Genomic DNA, 14,334 nt, shown 5'->3' with positions numbered 1-14,334 from the left:
GGGGTCCGCTCTATTCACACAGTCACACACAGCAGGGTCACGTTCTGGGAGACCCCTGCCGCAATCACAAACACACACACTCTATGTACAAATATACACAGCCAAGCATAGACACCCTCCACACCACCTAACCTCTCTCTCCCTCACAACTCCTTCTTTAAATACAGACTCAAACCAAATCAAAGGCTCATTCAACAAACAACTCCCCCAAAAGCATTGCTTGCTTGTCCAACCCAACCAGCATTGCTTTACCAAACCAAACAAACAAAGCAGCTGCATTGATGTGCAGTGAGGAAGTTGTACGAGTTTGCGACGCATTCCCTGAAACCAACCACTGCACAGTAATAAGTAAGGAGTGCAACTGGGCTTGGCCTGAGTCTAGATGGTGGGCAAGCCCTTTCTCAGGCTCCAGCTGCAATCCCTAGGAGGCCCAGCTGGTCAGGCCCAGGGTGAGGGGGCCCTCTGGTCCCGTTCTCCTCCTTATGGAAAAGAGGAGTCTGGAGAGACACACACTGGAACATTAGAGCATTCCATAGCCTCATGGGACTATCATGCTCTGACCTCAGCCTATGCGGCAGCAGACTACATATTGTACAGACAGCCCCCCGAGAGACGCAGTTGAACTACTTTTCTGTCCATAATTGACTCACTGAAGTCACATTTAGGTTATAGTTCTGTGTTAACAGACTGGAGTTAACCGAGTTACAGTACCCTCAGACATACTGCACACCATACACACGCAGGAGTCTGGCTTATACAAATGGAAACCCAGACGCAAGCTGCCCAGTAACGCGAGCCTACTAGACCAGCAAAATGTATTTTATGCTCACTTCGAGGCAAGCAACTGAAGCATGCACGAGAGCACCAGCTGGTCTGGATGACTGTGTGATAACGCACAAGACCTTGCTCCATTAACATCGACGGGGCTGTAGTGGAGTGGATCAAGAGTTTCAAGTTCCTTGGTGTCCACATCACCAACAAACTATCATGGTCCAAACTCAACAAGACAATCGTGTAGAGGGCATGACAACACCTTTTCCCACTCGGGAGACTGAAAATATTTGGCATGGATCCCCAGATCCTCAAAAGGTTCTACAGCTGCACCATCAAGAGCATCCTGACCGGTTGCATCACCGTCTGGTATGGCAACTGCTCGGCATCTGACTGTAAGGCGCTACAGAGGGTAGTGCGAACGGCCCAGTACATCAAGCTGTCTGCCAACCAGGACCTATATGCTAGGCAGTGTCAGAGGAAAGCCCCAAAAATTGTCAGAGACTCCAGTCATAGACTGTTTTCTCTGCTACCGCACGGCAAGCGGTACCGGAGCGCCAAGTCTAGGACCAAAATGATCCTAAACAGCTTCTACCCCCAAGCCATAAGACTGCTGAACTGCTTATCTATGCATAGGAACATCCCCCCTGACTACATGTACAAATTACTTCAACTAACCTGTACCCCCTGCACACTGAATCCGGTAACTAACCGGTACCCACTGTATATAGCCTCATTATTGTTACTTTATTGTGTCACTTTTGGTAAATATTTTCTTAACTCTTTCTTGAAATGCACTGTTGATTATGGGCTTGTAAGTAAGCAATTCACGGTAAGGTCTACACTTGTTGTATTCGGCGCATGTGACAAGTGTGACAAATAAAGATTTGATTTGATATACAAGCATTCCCAGGCATCAGCGTAGCAGTGCTGAGAGAATCGGGCAGAATCAAAGGGCTGGCTTGTTTACATGACTGAGGTCCAAGTTATTTTTAAGTTATTTGGTAAGGCAAAGGCCAGAACTTTATTTAGTGTTTAAGGCCATGATCACAAGGAAAATAAATGAAGGCCACAAAAAATGTATGTTCTAACCGACAACAGATGACATGTGAAAGAAGATAAAGATGGGTGAAAGACGGGACAGTGATAATAAAAAACGTATTTTGATGTATTGTGGCACCATGTTCACAAGCACTTTAATGTCAATTTTTGAGTAATAGGACATTTTATTATTATGTTTGGTTTGCTATTAAAACCTCCCTGCTGGGTCATTAAAGTTAAAGCTCAGTTTCCACTGGTTTCTTACCACATTAAACTCAACATAGTAAACTATCATCAGTACATTATCTTCTGCTTTTAAAAATATATTTTTTTCTTCATTCCTCCGTCTATTGTGCAACGTTTATGAGCTAGTTGGAACTAGGAAACTCTGGGATTTTCGACTTGCCAACTGGTTGAACGCAGCACGTGTAGAACTACAACCAGTTAGACAGTCGGAAAGGTCAGAGTTTCCAAGTTCTGACTAGCACATGAACAAGGCATTGTCACTGTAAGATCATCAACCAATCAATGTCTTTGCTCACCTTGATTGTGCTTTTGATCTGCTGTCTGAATGTTTTGCTCGGTATGGAAATCTACACAGCTCAGTTGAGTAAACTTTCATCCATCTTGTCATCTGTTTCTCTCATCAGATTTCCTGTTAACTGACTACTTCTTTTCAGGAACAGGAAGTGACCTCGACAACCCACTTTCTCTAAGAAAATCTCAGTGACATTCTGTACCCATACAAAAAAAGCGCATACGGGCTTACAGTTAGAATCTAGGGAGGGTAAGCTGATCCTAGATTTGTGCCACTGCCTACTGCTAAGTGCCTACAGGAAACTTCAACCTGCAGTCACGTACACATACCTCTCCATTATGTACCTTTGATGTCACTATTTTCAACCAACCAATATAAATAGCTATCTCAGGAGTGAAGCAGGCCTGCTCCTCAGACTGTCTGCCATCTGGACCCTGTAGGGGCCACATACTGTCCAGATAACAGTTAGGTATACAGGTCCAGATAGACTATCAGCTCTCAGAGCTCTAATCAAGACCACCTATAGAGGGATATCAGACTGACTGAAATGTGATGGCCTCACAGTGATCTAAAATAATACTTATCTGATAAAATCCTATCTGTTGTGCTAATGTTGTGTTTGTCAGAGTTCCAGGATATCCTGTACAAGTCTGATGAAATCCAAACTCAAAGGGTAAACATTGAGAACGTGAGGGTTGGTTGAGAAGCATGTTTCATTCTTGTGTAACTGTTTCAGTGAGGAGCGGAGGAGGAAAGGAGAGAGGGTAGTTTGGAGGGGAGGGGGGGGGGGGCTGGGGCAGAAAGGTGAAGGCACAAGAGGGCCTCCCTTTCCACCATAGAACCACCCCCCCCAGTTCCAACTAAACTTTAAATTCCAAACAAGCTAACTCACTGCCAAACTGTGCGTCAGACAGCCTTAACTCACAGTGCCACACACGTACACAACAAAAGCATAAGCGTATACTCTTGAAAACTCTAAATGTTCTCTCTTGACCCATAGCTGTATTTCCTCTCCCCACGGCGCCATATTGTATATCCAGGAAATCACTATGCTTGCAACAACAAGAGCTCTGGTGTGTTTTAATATGGTTATAAATTAGTTGTCAGAGTGTCTGCACATCTTGTCGGTCAGGGTAAAGTCAACAGTGCTGGGTGCCATTCATTAATCTGCAGGGCCTGGGGCTGACATGTGAGAGGGCCAGACTGCCTGTAACACTTCACACTCACTGACACAGCCAAATCTCACAGTCCCCTCCACCCCTCTAACCTCTCTTACCCAATCCTTTGCTCTCACAGCCTCAAACACATTCTCGCAGTCTCTATCCCCTCTTCTCTCCATCCCCCTCTCCTCCTATTCAGTTGTCTGCGCTCAGTACCATCCGTCCTCTCCTCCTCAATTCCCCTTGCTCATCTCTATCTCTACCTCCATTCTCAGCCTCTCTGTTCAAACCGCTCTTGACCTGTTGCAGAGGCCCGATACTTTTTTGGAGTGGTTTGTTAGCCAAGTATAGCCTCACAACGTATTGTAGGTCTAACTACTGTGCGTATGTCACAGTTTGTGTTGTAATAACTACCTTCTTGGACCTGAGTACTTTTGATGGACTTCATTTGATTAATGTTTACCCTAGGCCTTATAGTAAATGTTTATAACATTAATTATGCAACCTATCGATCAGGAACACTTTTGCAATGATAAATAGTAGAAAATGATTACTGCTTTTGAGAGATTTCTGTAATTCGGAGAACAAGAATACAACTCACTTCTATAAAATGCTTGATTGCCATTTCGTACCAATTCCCCTTTGACAAACTGATAATGCATCATCTCTATGGATGGTTACAATACATATCTGTTGTGCCATTGCTGTGTGTAATGAATGATGAGATGACTAGATGACAAATGATACCGTTTTGATCGTTTAGAGAGTCTTTACTGAGAGAGTCTCTCTATCGAGTCTTGGATTTGTTTTTGTTTTTGGGAGGCAGTGTTGTTTTCCAAAGGTGAATACTGTACAGCTGCACCATCGACAGGTGCACCATTGCTTGGCATCCGACTGCAAGGCGCTACAGATGGTAGTGTGTAGGGCACAGTACATCACTGGGGCCGAGCTCACTGCCATCCAGGACATCTATACCAGGCAGTGTCAGAGGAAGGCCCTACAAGTTGTCAAAGACTCCAGACACCCAAGTCATAGACGGCATGGCATGCGGTAACGATGCAGCTAGTCTGGAACCAACAGGATCCTGAACAGCTTCTACCCCCAAGCCATAAGACTGCTAAATAGTTAGTCCTGGTAGCTATTGATGAACTATTTGCATGGATCCTTTTTGAACTGTTTTGACTCATCACATACTCTGCTGCTACTGTTTTATCTATCCTGTCGCCTAGTCACTTTATCCCTCGGATTACCTCGACTAGGTACTGGTACTCTGTGGATATAGCCAAGTTATCATTACTCATTATTATTCCTTGTTATTATTTTTCTATTATTTATATTTTTTCTCTCTACATTGTTTGGAAGTGGAAGTGCCTGTAAGTAAGCATTTCACTGTTAGTCTACACCTGTTGTTTACGAAGCATGTGACAATAAAATTGTATTTTGAGAAATGTAGCAAGCAGCTGAGAAAATGGCATGCAATGGCAACCTAATTCTCCACTTAGCATTTTCCTGCCAGTGTACCATCTAACGGTCGTAATAATAGATTGGGCCACTTTTCCCTGGGGAATACTATACTAGGAATGTGCTGCCCCGACTATCAACACAATATGGGAGAGAGCCCACTGCGAAGTGGAGAGGGGGATGGGGACGAGGGGGACGGGGGTGGGGCTGAGGTGACAGGGTCAGACACAGCACTCAGAATGTCTGCCTCAAGTTCCAAAATGTTCAGCTGTAGTTTTTCTGTGTCCCCTGTCCCTCCTGTTTTGGTCATTCTGTTCAAGCCAGCCAGTTCATGTCACAATGTGTTAGGCCAGGGAGAACCTTCACATCCTGTAATTTAGAGAGTGTGAGTGACCATATGATCCTGTGTGAGAGAATGTGTGTGACCGTGTCACCTCATCTGCTGTGGACAGGCAGGGCAGTGGGAGAGGGGTAATCTATCCCACACACAGGAAGGGCCAAGAGAAAAAGGAATTCTTCATTCTGAACATGAACAAATATGTCTGATCAAAGCATGGATATGAAGGTTTATAAACTGCTGTTTCTTGACCTGTCAGCTAGGAGAATATCTCAGAAGGCAAATAAACAAACCATCCGAGCATGAACATTATTTTGTTGGTTTTATATCGCCTTGCGTTAGTTTCATCTGAGCTAATCTTTTTTCTCCCTTTGTTTGGCAATGTGTGTATGTGAGCCATTTCAAAGTGGATTTGATGGTTGTGGTATGGGCGTACATTTGATTTGAGGAATGACTCACAAGGTGAAAATACCTGTTGCAAAAAGTAGAGACAGAGAGAGGAAATCATTTGAATAGCAACAAATACAGTGCATTCGGAAATTATTCAGACACTGACTTTTTACAGCCTTATTCTAAAATGGCTGAAATAGTTTTTTCCCTCATCATTCTACACATAATAAATAAATACATAAAAGGAAATACAACATTTACATAAGTAATTCAGACCCTTTACTCAGTACTTTGTTGAAACACCTTTGGCAGCGATTACAGCCTTGAGTCTTCTTGGGTATGACGCTACAAGCTTGGCACACCTGTATTTGGGAGTTTCTCCCATTCTTCTCTGCAGATCTTCTCAAGCTCTTTCAGGTTGGATGGGGAGTGTCGCTGTACAGCTATCTTCAGGTCTCTCCAGAGATGTTTGATTGAGTTCAAGTCCAGGCTCTGGCTGTGCCACTCAAGGACATTCAGAGACTTGTCCCTAAGCCACTGCATTGTCTTGGCTGTGTGCTTAGGGTCATTGTCCTGTTGGAAGGTGAACCTTCGACCTAGTCTGAAGTCCTGAGCGCTCTGTACTTTGCTCCGTTCATCTTTCCCTCGATCCTGACTAGTCTCCCATTCCCTGCCTCTGAAAAACATCCCACAGCATGATGCTGCCACCACCATGCTCACCGTAGGGATAGTGCCATGTTTCCTCCAGACATGACACTTGGCATTCAGGCCAATAAGCTCAATCTTAGTTTAATCTGAATAGAATCTTGCGTCTCATGGTCTGAGAGTCTTCAGGTGCCTTTTGGAAATCTCCAAGCTGGTTGTCATGTGGCTTCTGTCTGACCACTCTACCATAAAGGCCTGATTGGTGGAGTGCTGCAGAGATGATTATCCTTCTGGAAGGTTCTCCCCTCTCCACAGAGGAACTCTGGAGCTCTGTTAGAGTGACCATCGGCATCTTGGTCACCTCCCTGACCAAGGCCCTTCTCCCCAGGTTGCTCGGTTTGGCCAGGAGGCCAGCTCTAGGAAGAGTCTTGGGGGTTCCAAACTTCTTCCATTTAAGAATGATGTAGTCCACTGTGTTCTTGTGGAACTTCAATGCTACAGGCATTTTTTGGTACCCTTCCCCAGATCTGTGCCTCGACACAATCCTGTCTTGGAGGTCCACGGACAATTCCTTCAACCTCATGGCTTGGTTTTTGCTCTGGCATGCACTGTCAACTGTGGGGCCTTATATAGACAGTTGTTTTCCTTTCCAAATCATACCAATCAATTGAATTTACCACAGGTGGAATCCAATCAAGTTGTAGAAACATCTCAAGGATGATCAATGGAAACAGGATGCACCCGAGCTCAATTTTGAGTCTCATAGCAAAGGGTATGAATACTTATGTAAATAAACTATTCCTAAAAAACATTCTAGGGTATTGTGTGTAGATTGATGAGGAACATTTTCATTTCATTAATTTTTTTGGAACCAAAAAAAGTGCAAAAACAAACGACTTAATTTCAACCCAAAAAATCTGTGATGACGTTGAATCAACATGGAAAACGAATTGGATTTGCAAAAAGTCATCAACATAAGGTCATTTAATCTTTTTTTTCACCCAACCTTTAACCTAAATCCAATTACATGTTGAAATTCACTTTGAATTCACGTTCGTTCACAACTCAACCAAATGTAAATTAAAACTAGACGTTGAAATGACGTCTGAAAACTACACACAGAGACTACTGGAGTCTAAAAGTAATTAATAATCAAATCCCTCCACCCCAGCTACAGTAAGTGATACCGTGCTCTATTTAGCTAGTCAAACTTCAGCATCCCATTCGACATTTGGCCGCTCATGACTCTCTTACTAATAGTTTGAGAATGGGTTTGGGAATACGGGATGAACCCGCCCTATTCCAGGTTGGGGAGAAATTAGTTGAACGTTTCAGAGAAGTCACAGAAGGACCACTAAAAAGTTTGACGTATGGAGTTGTGGGCTTTATCGGAATGAAACTCTAGCGGGAATGAGTCTACAATAAGCTTTATTTAGATTGTCCGGAATAAAATATGGAATCGATGCCACGACGCAATGAATATTTGGTTATTGAAGCACCACTTTTTTAATGACCATATCTGTCAAAAAGCTACATAAAATATCCATATGCTACAAATGATCTGCGTTGGAGTTGTAAACTGTCTGACAGGTAAGATTGATTGATCTTTATAATTTGAACTAAATTCGCCTTTTCATAACAATGATGAAAATGCTGTTTCATTCTAGTGATATGTGTGGCACAGTGAACTTAAATGTTTCAAACGTTACAATAAGGATTTAAAAGTGCCTCGAAGTAATTATGGAACATGTAAATTACCATCCATGACATCGTCTATTAAAATGGGAAGACACATTCTATCAAATATCGAGAATAGTATGTATCCACATGTTCTTAAATAACTTATTTGAATACAAATATAAATACTATTACATAAAAAAACTAATCTTAAATGGAATTTATGATTTTATCATTATTAATTTAAACATTACCATAGAATATACATTTTAGGCTCCTAAAAGTTTTCAAACTAACTGAGGTGTGACACAAAATTATTGTATCCGTGTATTATTATAATTATTTAACTATCTTCACATGAGTTTAATCAACATATTTCATATTTCAATCAGAATAAAGTTCTTACTTAATTAGCAATACTCATTTTAACACATTTTATCCAACAGCTCCCAATAAAGAGTGTGATAACAACAGTGCCAGATGTCAGTAGATCCTCTGTCTGCAGTCTGCTGTGTTGTGGCGCCCTCTGCTGGGTGAAGGGGGAAGGCCAGGGCCAGGCAGGATGGAGAATGTGTTTGAGGAGGGGATGAACCCTGTGATCGTGGCCCACTACAACCACTCTGGGAAGTGGGGTCGGCCGAGGAGCAGTGGGGTCTGTAAGACTGCTGTCCTCCTCCTCATCTGTATCCTAATCGTGCTGGAGAACGTTACAGTGCTGCTGGCGTTATGGAGGAACAAACGCTTCCACAGCCGCATGTACTTCCTCATCGGTAACCTGGCCCTATCTGACATGCTAGCCGGGGTGGCCTATGTGGTCAACATTTTCACCTCTGGCGGCAAAACCTTTTTTCTGACACCGGTCCAGTGGCTGGCAAGAGAGGGCAGTATGTTCGTGGCCCTCAGCGCCTCCACCTTCAGCCTGCTGGCCATTGGCATCGAGAGACACATGACCATGGTGCGGCTGCGTCCGTGCGAGGCAGCGGGACGGGGGAGGTTACTGGGCCTGCTGGGGGCATGCTGGGCCGTGTCGGTGCTGCTCAGCGCCCTGCCCTCCCTTGGCTGGAACTGCCTGGAACACCTGGCCTCCTGCTCCACCGTGCTGCCCCTCTATGACAAGAGCTACGTGGCCTTCTGCATCAGCGTCTTCAGCGCCCTGCTGGTGGCAATTATCATCCTCTATATCCGCATCTACCGCCTGGTGACGTCCAGCGGGCGGAGGGTGAGCAGCAGGCCCTCGGAGCACTCACTGGCCCTGCTGAGAACAGTGGTAATAGTTCTGGGGGTGTTTGTGATGTGCTGGGCCCCACTGTTCCTGCTGCTGCTGCTGGATGTTGGCTGCAGCCCTGAGCGCTGTCCAGTGCTCTACCATGTAGACTGGTTCATCGCCTTGGCCGTGCTCAATTCAGCCGTCAACCCCCTCATCTACACATTGTCCAGCATGGAGATGAGAGCAGCCTTCTTCAGGCTGCTGTGCTGCTGTCAGCCTCACCTGGAGGCCCCAGCCTCCATGGCAGGCAACCCCCATTTGGGGACAGTCATCCCCACGGCCGAGAACAGCAGGTCCAGTGTGGGTGGAGGAGGGAGTAGGATAACGGGGGCTGCCAAGTCTCTGACCCGGGGGAAGGTGACCACGTCCCTGAACTCTAATAACCAGGGCCGGCCGACCTGGTGTCAGCGGTGCTGGTCAAGGCTGGTGCACTGCCGTCCCTCAGCAAATTCTGACTTGACAGCTAATTCACTGTAGACTGGTCCTAGATCTGTATGTGCTCTAGTAGTCTAGCCAACTCCTCTGACTATCGTTATCATGCGATGTCTGTCATAGTTGGCTAAAGCACATGCAGATCTTGGACCAGGCTAGATTCACACTGCATGGGTAACTGGCAATGCTGTGAGTTGGCATGGTACAGGCATGGACACTGGGGCTATTTCAGTATGCATTGGTGAAAGTATTGACTGAAGAGACCTTGGGTAGACACTCAGATGAGGTTTGTACTGATGAACTTGCTGTAAAGCAGGGGTTACCACGTTTTTTTGGCCCCTGAACCCTTTTTAAAACTTTTTTATTGGGTCTATGACACTCTATTACAAATCAGTCTGACAGTATTTCAATCTGAAGTGCCTGAAGTGGCTCTGTCACTCAGAAATGTATTCCAGCTTCTGCCTGCCAGCTGTAACACTTGGTGTAGGCTATCTGCCCCTCCCCTTTGTAGCATAGGTTACTGTAGCCCACTGACGATGTTACAAGAGTCATTCAGATATTAGAGAGATATGTTTATTGGAGAAGAATGGATTGACTTTTTAAAATGTTAGTTAAGGATACTATAGTTATCACATTTCACAATGGACATTTATTAACTACAAAAAGGTAAGATGTGTTTTTAATTATAGTGCTGCTCTGCACACACAAGCTAGCTAGCTAATGCTTGCAATGCTCCAACGTTAATAAACCAACTCGGAAGTTGAAAGACATTTGAAGTTCCTCCATAGAACCCGCTCCTCCGTATAGGTATAATTCTGGGGGCCTAATTCAGATAATGCATGTCATAACAAGATGCCCAGTGCTTCAAAGGAAGCTTCCTCCATTCTCTCTCACCCTCAAAATTGATGTTGCATATTGTGTCCTACACTGTGTGTGTTTGTCTTTCATTGAGATTAAACCATGCTGTTAAAATGTGCTCTTAACAACTTTCCTATACAGCTAAAATTGCTTACGCGTTCCACAGCAAGCTGCTTTATTTTCACTGATTTGTTGAAGTAATTTAATGTCGAGCTAAATGTCAAAAATATATACACTACAAAATATGTGGACATCCCTTCAAATTGGTGGATTTGGCTATTTCGGCTACGCCCTTGCTGACCAGTGTAGAAAATCGAGCACACAGCTAAGCAATCTCTGTAGACAGACATTTTCAGTAGAATGGCCCATACTGAAGAGCTAAGTGACTTTCAATATGGCAACGTCATAAGATTCCATCTTTCCAACAAGTCAGTTTGTCAAATCTGGGTTTGGCAGATGCAAGGATAACGCTAGTGCCAACTGTAAAGATTGGTGGAGGAATAATGGAATAATGGTCTGGGGCTGTTTTTCATGGTTTTGGCTTGGCTCCTTGGATCTAGTGAAGGGAAATCTTAACGCTACACCATACAATGACATTCTAGATGATTCTGTGCTTCCAACTTTGTGGCAACAGTTTGGGGAAGGCCCTTTCCTGTTTCAGTATGACAATGCCCTTGCGGCTGAATGGAAGCAAGTCCCGTAACAATGTCCCAACATCTAGTGGAAAGCCTTCCCAAAAGAGTAGAGGCTGTTATAGTAGCAAAGGGCGGAGCAACTCCATATTAATGCAAATGATTTTGGAATGAGATGTTTGGCGAGCAGGTGTTCACATACTTTTGGCCGTGTAGTGTATATTTCAGAGGTTTAAAAAACAACAGAAAGGAACTACATAAACTGGTACTTTTTGGGGTTTGAAACTGTTCAGAACTTTATTTTTCTGGTCGAAACATTGGAACAGAACAAAAAAAAATTCAGCTTCGGGTCAGAACTAAATGATTGGAAAATAATTTTGGTTCCTAACCCGTGGTTTGAAGTGACTGGAATAAATCAGAAAGGTATTGGAAAGTTCAGAAGATCATCAGGCAATAATGTTGATGATGTATGATCTGTGTAGAAAATAACATCATTGTTGAGGATGTTCTTTTCTCCCCCAATCTAATTTAGTGCCTGGCCTTGTCCACTCGGTTCTAACTGCTTATGGGTATAGTACAGGGAAACAGTACAGTACGTACTTTTGTATTCCTGTGAGTCTTATCTTTCATATTTTATAGGAAGAAAACAGACACCGCTCTGTTTATTACAACCGCATCTAGCGGCTACTGGAGGTTACTGATATAACCCCGGTTCTATGAACCAAGCGCGAATGCTTCATTAATAAGACTGCAAAGCGAAGGGATGCTAAGGATCTACCTTTACCATAGCTCATCTAAAGCCACTATTTTGCAAAGACATTCAAATGACTCACATTGAACCTTTGGGCTTGCCTTGTATATTAATGTACTTAATATTTCATAACTACGGAACACAATGAAAAATGTTCCCACAAGACATGTAATAGAGCATAATATAGCTTTATCAACTATCTATAGTGTGGGAAAAGTGGATTAATTGTAATAAACTGTTCGTATGTGTGCAATAGAGGATGGGTAGTTTGCAAATGAAAGTAGGATCACTGTGTATTGCACATACAGTGTATATATATATTTTCCAATTCACCTGCCTTTCTCTTTCTAGGACAGTTCAGTATATTTATTTTCAATGAAGACTAGGCCTTCCCGGTATGATGAACTGTGTACTAATCCATTGTGTTTACGCCTTAAATGGTACAGTGAGTCAAATACTGATTTTGTAATGATTTGAAGTTTGCTGTCAGAGTAAAGAACATGTGTCAATGTTGGTTCTGGTTCCTCTCAGCAACATAGATACAAGTCACTCACGCTTCCACTAACCACTAGAGAGTTGTATTACAATTACCTTTACATCTTGTGTGGTGTCTAAATACCAATTGAATAAAAACTATAAGCTTTGGTAGCTTGTCATGATTTTGTAGGTTAGACTTTTACTGTTAGACATCGTTTATTGGTTGAAATATAACCAGATCACAACCAGACGTCTTTTTGACATCATGAAAAATGGCTTATTTTGGTGGATATCTGGTTTTAAGTTGATATCTGATTGAACTACTGACCTGTTATCTAAATGCTACTAGATTAATACACACCAATCTATATAAACATGTGCATAGTGTTTGTGGGCCATGCACCCATTGCATATAAGACACTGGAGCCACTATAATGATTAAAATTGGAGTAATGTTCTTTTTCAGCAGGGTTTGCAATTTTCTAGCACAGTTGGCAAACAGCTGGCAGTTAGGGTCTCATGAAATACTGTATTTAGCTCAGCCAGCTAGATAATTTTGGTTAATCAAAATCACAATTTCCAACCAATGCTTGTTATTTGATATAAATAAACAAGTATGTTTTCAATGTGGCAGAGAAGGTCCAGATACATTTAGGTCATCCATTTCTGTTCAGTCAAAATACATTTTCAGTCAAAATTCACAAATGTTTCAACTTGAGAATTCATCCGGTGTTTGAGACACTGGGATCATAAGCCTATCAAAACAAAAACATAAATAGATTTTATACTTGGCGAATGTACTTTCCTCTCTGACAAGCCTTTGTGTAGCCATTTTGTAAGGCGGAAGAACTGACTGTCCGTATCAATGTCCTTCTGCTATTCAAAGATAGTCTTTGTGCTAGTAAAGCAGTTTGCATAGGTTCTACCTAGTGGGCAAAAGCTGGTTGAAACGACGTCAGAATGAAGTATGGTTGAGAAAGGACAAGGTTTTTTAAAATATATTTTTACTGACCAGAATATTACATAATTTTTCTCAGCACCATACGGCAAGTCGGTCATTATTGTGACCACTATATTATGTGTACATTATGTAGCCTACTTGTCATAGTTAAGACCTCATCATAACCTGGTAAGGACCACATGACGACAGCTTATTACCAACACTCTTAGAAAAAAGGGTCCCAAAAGGGTTCTTCAGCATCCCCCATAGATTAACTCTTTTTGGTTCCAGGTGTTGGGTTCTGAGAATATGAAACATACTTATTCATGTCACTGAGGGAGAAAGGGGAATGTATAACATTTACATTATGTCAGAATATGTTATTATTAGCCATCAGGGATCCTACTGTATGGGAGGAGAAGAGACAGTCTGGTACTAGCCACCATGACAGCTGTGAGTTGGGGAGTAGTGAGCACTTTGGGTCAGAGGTCAGGTCAGATGAACTGAGGAAGAACAGATATCACTAAGGTTCTGCCTAGCAACAGAGATGCATTGGCTGCTCAGATGTGTAGGAGGAGACTCAGCAGGAGAAAGGGTTAAATGTCAATGCTTGTGTGAATATGTTTTTGTCTGTTCAGCTGTTCGATCCTTTGGGATGAATAAACTTGGTTTCAGCTTTCATAGTGTTCATCGAGTTCTTACTCTGTTACTTAGAACATACATACACAGGGGGAAGCCTTTTGGTTCCACGTAGAACCCTTTTCTTTCCATGTCGAACCCTCTGTGGAAATTGTCCTATATAAAACTCAAAAGGGTTCTACCTGAAACCAAAAGGGTTCTACCAGGGACTAAACAGGGTTCCTCAAAGGGTTCTACGGTTCTCAGATGGGCACATCCGAATAAACCTTTTAGGTTCTAGATGGCACCTTTTTCTTCTAAGAGTGTACTGTAAAAGGT

At 43.0% G+C, this 14,334-nt stretch overlaps 1 protein-coding gene across 1 annotated transcript; it reads left to right on the top strand.

The window, feature by feature from the left end:
* The first annotated feature begins 7,541 nt into the window (after nt 1–7,541).
* Nucleotides 7,542–14,056, top strand: LOC118389965 (sphingosine 1-phosphate receptor 3-like). The gene is given in 3 exon segments (XM_035780022.2): nt 7,542–7,933; nt 8,467–9,669; nt 9,672–14,056. Coding segments are annotated over 2 exon segments (1,158 nt in total). The 5' UTR covers nt 7,542–7,933; nt 8,467–8,582; the 3' UTR covers nt 9,743–14,056.
* Nucleotides 14,057–14,334: the final 278 nt, after the last annotated feature.

This window comes from Oncorhynchus keta, chromosome 1 (assembly GCF_023373465.1).
Source record: "Oncorhynchus keta strain PuntledgeMale-10-30-2019 chromosome 1, Oket_V2, whole genome shotgun sequence".
NCBI classification, from domain to species: Eukaryota; Metazoa; Chordata; class Actinopteri; order Salmoniformes; family Salmonidae; genus Oncorhynchus; species Oncorhynchus keta.
This window is presented reverse-complemented; position numbering and strand designations above follow the sequence as displayed.